At 45.3% G+C, this 9817-nt stretch overlaps 1 protein-coding gene across 6 annotated transcripts; it reads left to right on the top strand.

Moving 5' to 3' along the window:
* Nucleotides 1-3277: 3277 nt before the first annotated feature.
* On the top strand, nt 3278-7617 carry CD1E (CD1e molecule). Of its 6 annotated transcripts, none has more exons than XM_060197710.1 (6): nt 3278-3416; nt 3622-3717; nt 5438-5716; nt 5927-6205; nt 6981-7077; nt 7191-7617. In XM_060197710.1, the coding sequence occupies exons 1-6, from the start codon at nt 3347-3349 to the stop codon at nt 7357-7359; spliced, it is 990 nt and encodes a 329-aa protein (XP_060053693.1). In that variant the 5' UTR covers nt 3278-3346; the 3' UTR covers nt 7360-7617. The 6 variants fall into 6 exon arrangements, with proteins under 6 accessions (XP_060053693.1, XP_060053691.1, XP_060053692.1 ...); XM_060197708.1 differs by having other exon boundaries at nt 3297-3416; nt 3622-3958; XM_060197709.1 differs by having other exon boundaries at nt 3297-3416; nt 3622-3958; nt 7174-7617.
* Nucleotides 7618-9817: the final 2200 nt, after the last annotated feature.

Below are 9817 nucleotides of genomic sequence, written 5' to 3'. Positions count from 1 at the left end.
AATGTGAACTATTATAGAGAGCATGAACTAAGGGAAAACAATAAAGCTGAAAGTAGGTTCAATTACAATTAAAATTTATTTATTTTTTGCTTCATTTATTATTAATCTCACTCATTTCAGATAGAGGGAGAGGGAGACTTACATCACATCACCCATCACTCCACTATCTCTAGAGCTTCCTCTGTTGCCATGGTGCACCCATTTGGTACCAGGGTTGGAAGCCAGGATCTCCTGTGTGGTAATGCTACAGTAGCTGATAGTAGAAACAACGTTCAGAAAAGGAAGGGCCCATCTGGCATAGTGGAGCTGAGATGGAGAGCACCTAGCTGATGGGAAAAATCTCCCGAGATCATGGAGATTGCAAACAGCTGAAGGTGCCTAGTCAAGGTCACCTGAACCAAATCATGACCCAGTCTGCACATATCTCTAGCAGCTGCTCACAAACAAGGGAGAAGGAGGGGCCAGCGAGAGGAAACCCCACACAAAGCAGAGGCTCTCTTTTCCAACCTACCCACTCCTAGCCGTTCAGACATGTACTCTGCCTGCTTCACTGTTAAGGAGTTGATTGGACCCTGAAATTATTTTCTTTCATTCTTTCTCTCTTTCTTTATTTTTAAACCAGAGCACTAGTCAGCTCTGATTACTTTTCTTTTCTTTTTTTTTTTTCCTTTCTTTCTTCCAGGGTTATTGCTGGGTGGGGATTGATGCCAGCACTATGAATCCACTGCTCCTGGCAGTCATTATTTTCCATTTTATTGGATAGGACAGAGAGAAATTGGGAGAGGAGAGGGAGATAGAGAGGAAGATAGAAAGATAGACACCTGCTGACCTACTTTATCACTTTTATAATAACACCTTTTTTTTTTTTTTTTTTTAAATTAACCAGAGCACTGCTCAGCTCTGGCTTATGGTGGTGTGGGGGATTGAACTACTTTATCACTTTTGAAGTGTCTCCCCCCACCCCCCAGGTGGGTCTTTTAAAAGATGTATTTATTGGGGGTTGGGCGGTGGCGCAGTGGGTTAAGCGCACGTGACGCAAAGCGCAGGGACCGGTGTAAGGATCCCGGTTCGAGCCCCCGGCTCCCCACCTGCAGGGGAGTCACTTCACAGGCGGTGAAGCAGGTCTGCAGGTGTCTATCTTTCTCTCCCCCTCTCTCTCTGTCTTCCCCTCCTCTCTCCATTTCTCTCTGTCCTATCCAACAACAAAGCAATGTCAACAATGGCAATAATAACCACAACAAGGATGCAACAACTAGGGCAACAAAAAGGGGGAAAAATGGCCTCCAGGAGCGGTGGATTCATGGTGCAGGCACCGAGCCCAGCAATAACCCTGGAGGAGAAAAAAAAAAAAAAGATGTATTTATTTACTTTAATTTCAGGGGAGGAGCTGGGGGCTTGAACCCAGATCCTTGAATTTCATACTATGTGTGCTCAACTGGGTGTGCCCAGTCCCCCCTCTCCCATGAAATTATTTTCTGACATGCAAACAAGGAGAACAGTGTCCTTTCAGAATCAGAGTCCTTGGAAACATTAAGGCAGGGGCTTTACTAGTTAAATTGTCTGCTAGCCCTCTAGATAAAGATTAAAATAAATATACCATATCTACCAGAACTTTCTGAAGAACTAGGAGACTGCTTCTCCAAGAGTACACCCCACCCCACGCCTATATGCACCTGTCATGAAATGGTCGTTTTGGCTTCTGGCAAGAACAAGGAGGTGAAGGATGAGGTAGGGGTGTTTGGAGATCTCCTTGTCTAGACCCTAATGGTTTCTCATGAGCACAGTGCCTGATCTCATGCTGTGGTGTTTCCCCAGGAAAATACATGGAGATAGGAATTATTTTATTTTATTAGTGGTCTAATATTTATTTACAAAATTACAAGATAACAGGGGTACAACTCCACACTATTCCCACCACCAGAGTTCTGTGTCCCCATTCCCTCCATTGGAAACTGCAGTGGTTCTCTCAAGATCACAGATAGGGGTTGACTATTATTTCTATCTATCTATCTATTTTTTTCTATGGTAGTACCTTTATTCCTATCTAAGTCATATCTATACCTATTACTACTTTCAAGTGTCTTTCCTTTTTTCCTCTGGGGAGAGCAATTCTTTTTTTTTAATTTTTCTTTCTTTTTTTTAAATAATTTATTTCTTTATTGGGGAATTAATGTTTTACATTCAACAGTAAATACAATAGTTTGTACATGCATAACATTACCCAGATTCCCATTTAACAATACAACCCCCACTATGTCATTCATCATTTTTCATGGACCTGTATTCTCCCCACCCACCCACCCACCCCAGAGTCTTTTACTTTGGTGTAATACTCCAATTCCATTTCAGGTTCGACTTGTGTTTTCTTTTCTAATCTTGTTTTTCAACTTCGGCCTAAGAGTGAGATCATCCCATATTCATCCTTCTGTTTCTGACTTATTTCACTCAACATGATTTTTTCAAGGTCCATCCAAGATTGGCTGAAAACGGTGAAGTTACTATTTTTTACAGCTGAGTAGTATTCCATTGTGTATATATACCACAACTTGCTCAGCCACTCATCTGTTGTTGGACACCTGGGTTGCTTCCAGGTTTTGGCTATTACAAATTGTGCTGCCAAGAACATATGTGTACACAGATCTTTTTGGATGGATATGTTGGGTTCCTTAGGATATATCCCCAGGAGGGGAATTGCAGGGTCATAGGGTAGGTCCATTTCTAGCCTTCTGAGAGTTGGGAGAGGAATTCTTAACTAATGAATAAACAATCAATGCAGTGCTTGCATGATTTTCTTTTATTTAAATTATTGATGCACTACCTACAATGATCACCATTAATAAATATTACTCATATTCACTCTCAAACAAAACCAAGAAAAAAAAAAGTTATTCCAAGAACAGAGTCTACACTGATGCAAAAAGACAGAAGAGGGGGGAACTGTGTACCCCTTCTAAAGATCCCAGTTTGACAGCCCCTATTAGCTCTGAAGGGACACCAGGCTCTGGAGAAGTAGGGGCAGCACCCATGGCTTACACTTTAGCCTCCTACCCTCATGTTTTGGGGTTCTGACTTGTGTGCTGGTCACCAATCACAGCTCCCACTTCCAGGGATGGAGCATTACAGGGACAGTGGAACATTTTCTCCAGGTTCTCTAGAAGCCTTGCATACAGGCCAGGGGAAAATCCAGGAGAATCCAGGGACTGAGGAAGGAAATGAGACACCAAAGGTGGGGGCAATCTGCAGAGAAGTGGCAGAGGGAGAGGCTTGCCTGCCTCTGAGGAAGGGAAGTCAGAAAATAAGCAGGAGGCTGAGAGCACAGTTTAAGTCTGAGCTCTGAGCCTTCTGCATGTCATCCCTGCTGGGCTCCTTGTGCCTGCTTCTGCTGGGATTCCTCTACCATGGAGTCCGCCCAGTGGGTAAGCTGAGTGGGGGGTGGGGTGGGGGGTGGGGGGTGGGGGGGTGGCTGGCAATGCAGGGGGAGGTCATGGGAAGCCCTTGGGGTCTAGGGAGCGTCATCCCTGTAGCAAACCTGAGATTGCAAGCAGGCCAGCTGTAGGGGAAGGTGGATTGGAATCTATAAGCCTGTGTGATTCACTCTCCCTTTTTCCTCTTCCCCCACAGGTTCCTCTGCTTCTCTGCCACATCCTGGGCTTGCTCTCAGCTCCCCATGTTCTGGGACACCTTCTTTCCACAGAGGAGTCCCCTTCTTCCTTCCAGGTGCTTCAGACTTCTTCCTTTGCCAACCGCAGCCAGGTTTGCAGTGAGGGCTCAGCCTGGCTGGACTCACTGCAGACACATGCCTGGGACCCAGCCCTGAGAAGCATTCACTTCCTGAGGCCCTGGTCCCAGGGCAACTTCAGCAAGGAGGAGCTGAGCCACTTCCAGGCACTACTGCAGCTGTACTTCCACACCTTCCCCCAGGCTGTGCAGACCTTCGCCAGTCAGTTCCAGTTCCAGTGTGAGTCCCTGCATCCCAATCAGGGACCTGCGATCTGGTCCCATGGTCCTGGGGGAGGAGGGCATTGGACTCTGATCTGGGTCACTGTTCCTGCTCACCGGTAGGACCCCTCTTTGCTCTGTTCCATCCCAGCACCTCTACAGAAAGTCCTGCTTCCCCTCTCCCAGCCCTGGTGCTCATAAGGAAGCCTGCGACCAGTTCTGCCCCAGAGAGCTCTTCCAGACCCGTCTTTGTTCTACCTACAGCCTTTCCACATTAATCATTGCAAAATGCTTTTATTTACATTGGATTTATATTTCTATGTATTTATTATTAAAATTTTTAAAATTGCAACTAGGGTTATCACCATTATGAGTCCATTGCTCCTGGTGGCCCTTCCTTCCTTCCTCATATTTATTTATTTATTTATTTACTTATTTATTTACTTATTCCCTTCTGTTGCCCTTGTTGTTTTATTGTTGTGGTTATTATTGTTGTTGTTATTGATGTCATTGTTGTTGGATAGGACAGAGAGAAATGGAGAGAGGAGGGGAAGACAGAGAGGGGCAGAGAAAGAGAGACACCTGCACACCTGCTTGTGAAATGACTGCCCCGCAGGTGGGGAGCCCGGGGCTCAAATTGGAATCCTTAAGATGGTCTTTGCACTTTGTGCCACCTGCGCTTAATCTGCTGTGCTACTGCCCGAATCCCTCTGCCTCTCTTTCTTTTTCTTTGTTTCTTTTTTCTTCTTTTCTTTGATAGCAATAAAGAAGCATTAAAAGGCAAGAGGTAGATATAGAGGGAAGAGAAAGAATGACACCTGTAGCATTACTTTGCCATACATAAAGCTTCTTTCCAGAGGAGGGAATGGAGGGTTTAAACCTGGGTCCTTAAACATAGTAACATATGTGTTCTACTAGATGTGGCATAACTCAAACCAACACCTGTATTTTTATGAGAGATCAGAAAACTGCTTAGCATATGGTGATTCCAGGGATAGAAATTAGGATCTGGCAGGTGGCTCACCTAGTTGAGTGTACATTACCAGGTGTAAATCTGGGTTTGAACCCTGGGAAACCACAAAGGAGCACCTGCAAAGAAACTTCATGAGTGGTGAAGTGGTGCTATGGTGTGTATTTCTCTCTGCTTCTTCCCTTCTCTGTCTTTCACTTTCCAGCTAAAAGGGGGAAAAAAATATCTGCCAGGGGAAGTGAAACATTAAATCCCAGTGATAATCCAGGTGGCAAACAAACAAACAAAACAAAACCTTTGGACCACAGGCATTGAAGTTATGTCCTCTAATGCTGAACCATCTCTCCAGCCCTCAAAATACCTATACTCACTTCATCTTTTCTTCCCACAAGCTTCCTGCCCCAACTTGATTCCCTGTAACTCCCTAGCACAGTTTTGATCCTTTGAGTCTCTGCTTTTTCAAAGTTGCTGATGTGCCCTCCCAGTACCTCTTTCCCTATTATAGCTCCCCCTTCTTCCCCCCTGCAGACCCTTTTGAGCTCCAGGTCTTGGCAGGCTGTCAACTAGGTGCTGAGGGGAAGGCAGAAAGCTTCCTGAAGGGGGCCTATCAAGGATCAGACCTCCTGAGCTTCCAGGGACATTCCTGGGTGCCATCCCCTGAGGCAGGGCGCCGGGCTCAGGATATCTGCAAGGTGCTAAGTTACTACATGATCATTGGAGAAACACTGCAGAGGTTTCTGGAAGACACCTGCCCTCGCTTTCTGGCGGGTCTCCTGAAAACAGGAAAATCCGAGCTGGAACAACAAGGTAAACTAGTTTTCCCACCCTCCTGGTCCTCTGTGTTTGGTTTCTGCACTCCTGATTATCCCCAGAAGCCCACAGAGGATGGAGGGTGAGTCATGTGAGGTGAGGGCTGTTGCCCAGACCAGAGATAGTTGTCACTTCTTAAATTGTGGCTGAGTGCTGGCCTGGAAGTGTCCTCTTCCAGTTTCACTGTCCTTATCTTCTTGTCCCCAGTGAAGCCAGAGGCCTGGTTGTCTCCTGGGCCCCCGCCTGGGCCAGGCCGTCTGCTGCTGGTGTGTCACATCTCAGGTTTCCACCCCAAACCTATGTGGGCCATGTGGATGCGGGGTGAGCAAGAGCAGCCAGGAACTCGACGAGAGGACTTCCTGCCTCAAGCAGATGGCACATGGTATCTGCGGGTCACCCTGGACGTGGCGGCCTGGGAGGCTGCAGGTCTGGCTTGCCGGGTGAGGCACAGCAGCCTAGGAGGCCAGGACCTGCTCCTGCACTGGGGTGAGAGAGAAAGGACCCTGGCTGGAGATGAGAACCCTCCGCTCCGCTCCTCACTTCCTCCTCCACTGACCCACCTACCTACCTATTCACCTACCCACCCCCTAATCCCACACCAGGGGCCTCAAAATCTGGGTAGCACTGCTGTGTATATCTTTAGGAGTATAAAGGAAGACTCAGTTTTAGGAAGGATGGAGTGGGGGAGCTAGCATAACAGTTATGCAAAAAAAGACATTCAGATCTGAGGTTCTCAAGTCCCAGGTTCAGTCACTCTATCACCATAAGCCAGAGCTGAGAAGTACACTGGTAAAAATAAATGAATTAATTAAAAATTTAGGAAGGAAGGAAGGAAGACTGTGGAGCTAGCATAAGGGTTATGCAGCGACTTTCATGCCCATTCCTGAGGGCATCAAAGGTCCCAGTTTGAGTCCCTAGTACCACAATAAGACAGAGCTGAACAATGCTCTGGTGATATAAATATAAATAAGTATAATAATATAAATATATTAGGAAGGATGGGGAACAGAAGATTAGAGGTTCTAAAGAACAAAGAAGGAAGAAAAACAAAGAAAGAAGGACCTAATGCTTCTGGGGGAGAGAGTGAAAGGGTGGGAATCAGGGACCTAGACTCTGGAAGAATTGAAATGAGGGCTCTAGAAAATGCAGAAATTTAGATGGGAAAGATGAGAAGAAGTCCCTACTCTTGCATAATGAGGATCATGGACTGCCGTCAGAGGAGCTGGTTTATAGACTGAGGCCCCATTGTGTTCACTACCAGATGGGTACTCCGTCGTCCTCCAGATCCTGAGCTGTCTGACCATAATAGCTGCCCTGGTCATGGCCGTGGGAGTGGTCTTGTGGTTTAAAAGGCACAGGTGAGCCTTTTCTTCTGTCTTCAACTCTGCCTAATTTATTCTTCTTTCTCCAATTGTGTTTTCCTCCTCTTAGATCCCCCTTCTTGAATTATCAAGATCTCCTTCTCCCACAGCTCAAATCGGAGGGTCTTCACTGTCCCTGTACCCCATCCTGCCTTTCCTCAAGAAGTCCACACCCAGGGTCCCAGAAGATCAGGACAACCCCCCTACTGGCCTCAGGAATCATCACTCAGAAATGGTCTCTTCAAGAAGATGAAAATAATCCTAGACCGATTTTGGTGACATTCACTAGCCTTGCACATATGTCTTTTTTCCGGGCTGGCTTCACGGGCAGGAGACAAAGATGACCAGAGACTCATGGCTGAGCTGAGAATGCAGTTCAATCTTTATTCACGAGTGGGGATGTGGTTCAACAAACTAATCTAATCTAATCTAATCACAACCCAATTTTTTCCTGCCTCTCCTCCGGTGGAGTATGATAGGGGGCGGGGCAGGGAGAAGAAAGAAGCGCAAGCGCGAACAAATGATGACTAAACCAAATGTCCCAGCGCAAGCGCGAACAAATGACGACTAAACCAAATGTCCCAGAGGCGCGGGGGGGGGGGGGGGGGGGGGGGGGGAATGACACACACACCCACACACACCAAACCAATATCCCAGAGGCAGGGGGGTGCCCAGCCAACAGTGGACATGCAAATAGAACACATAGCAAGCAACACAACCCAATGTGATGATAAAAACAGAAGTCTTCACAAGCAGAATCCAGAAGCATACCAACATACATACAGTCTCCGACGGCTTCTCCTGATACAGGTGGGGTCAACACATAAAGGATGATCTGATGAAACTGCTTCTTCTGGCAGACATTTGGACCCCTTTGGAGCTCTTGTTCTTTTCCCCTCATTATCTAATTTTTTTTTTTTTCTGCACTAGGATCATGCTCATCACTTTAGATCTTTCAAATTTTCATTCATAGGTCTCTCTAGCATGAGACTATCCCTGGATTGTTCTACAGGTATTGGGACATGAACATATTAGCAAATGGCTGATGTCAGCCTGATGATCATTATTGATTTAAGCATGTGTCTGCCAGAAATGTTCTCTCTATTCCTGCAAACTCAGTTTGAGCTCGCTGTTCCTACACGCCCTAGGTGCCTGCTTTCCTCTCCAGAAATCCACCATGCTGCTTGTCCAGGGACCTGAACATGTATAGCCAAGCTCTGGTAAACTTAGCTCAAAAGACTCATGGCTCTCTGGCCATCATGACAAGCTGGCATTTGCCCCTTTGCTTATTTTGCTGTACTGAAATAACCACAATGCAATAAAACTCTTGTTTGCTTAAACCCTGACCAAAGTCTCGGAAAAGTTTTTATTTTGGAATTATTATAAACAGAGCTGTGCTGTACTCCCAGATTGGACTGATCTTCCCAGATGTTTGATTATTATTTTTTTTTGGCTCTGCTTAATTTCTTTATTCTTCTTTCTTCTTCTTCTTCTTTTTTTTTTTTTGGAACCAGATTTCACTTATAGTAATTTTAGCAAACAGGAGTGTTAACATATACTGATACATTATATTACATACAGTCTCATTTTTATGCTTATCTTTGTATATCCAAGTAAGACAAAAACAGGTAATAATAAGGCAAGTGATAAGAAATAGTGTACATTGATTCATAGAGAAAAATGCTTACCTGAAATGAAAAGTCCACAGGCTGCTGGTGGACTCCCACTTCTGCATTCCAGTATCCTGAGTGGCAGCTCTGATTGTAACTAACCTGCTCCAACCTTTATTTTCAGCACCTTGATGGAACAGAGCTAATGGGACCTGATTGTTCAGTTCTCTCAAGGGTGTTGGAATCTGCATTTTTTTTTTCCCAAAAGATAAAATTCCAAACAAGCTGAATTAAGGCTAGGGTGGAGCAGATTTGGAAGACAGAATGATTTTTGTTTTAGTAGATGTCTCTTAGGACTTAACACGAAGAGTCACTGGGCCACTGTGTTTGAATCTAGAATTGAATGTAGCCATGTGAAGACACTTATTTGAGAGAAGTGCTTTCAACAGTGGCCACCTGAACACATCACAGTCTTATGCTGCTGAGATTGCTGGTCAGGAGCAAGGCTGGTATAGTAGCTTACGTTGAGAATGAAGGGACTCAAATCACACTATCCTGAGATTCTCAGGGCTGGTCTCCTCCAGAAGACACTTGCTATAGTGTACAGTCTTCCTTCAAATCTTAGAGGAAGAAATTGCTAATCCTTAAGCCCCCTTTTCCAAACATTTCCCTCTCCTCCTCACCCTCATGTCTTTTTTTGTTTGTTTTGTTGTTGTTGTTCTTCATTTTATTATATTTTATTACTTATTTAATAAAAAAAGACTATAGGATAAGAGGAGTACAATTTCCCACCAGAGTTCTGCATCTCATCCCCTTCATTGGAAGCTTTCCTATTCTTTATCCCTCTGGGAGTATGGACCCAGGATCATTATGGAATACAGAATGTGGGAGGTCTGGGTTCTCTAATTGCTTCTCTATTGGACATGGGTATTGGCAGGTTGATCCATACTCCCAGCCTGTTTCTGTCTTTCCCTAGTGGGGCTAGGCTCTGGAGCAGATGACCTCACCAATGTGTCCTGGAACACCATCTGAGGTCTTTTAAATGTAAAATCCTACTACCAGGATGGACACACACACACACAAACTGAAGGGTCCTGCATAAATCCTGTAGCCTCAATCAACTTATT

The sequence above is a fragment of the Erinaceus europaeus genome, chromosome 9 (assembly GCF_950295315.1).
Source record: "Erinaceus europaeus chromosome 9, mEriEur2.1, whole genome shotgun sequence".
In the NCBI taxonomy this organism is placed as follows: Eukaryota; Metazoa; Chordata; class Mammalia; order Eulipotyphla; family Erinaceidae; genus Erinaceus; species Erinaceus europaeus.
Note: the sequence above shows the minus strand (reverse complement) of the source record. Positions and strands in the feature narration are given on the sequence as shown.

What these genes read in the sequence shown, in the direction of transcription:
- CD1E (XM_060197708.1), top strand. An exon ending in ATCCGAGCTGGAACAACAAG is followed by an intron (nt 5,717 to 5,926) that starts GTAAACTAGTTT and finishes TCTTGTCCCCAG; the next exon opens with TGAAGCCAGAGGCCTGGTTG. An exon ending in GGACCTGCTCCTGCACTGGG is followed by an intron (nt 6,206 to 6,980) that starts GTGAGAGAGAAA and finishes GTTCACTACCAG; the next exon opens with ATGGGTACTCCGTCGTCCTC.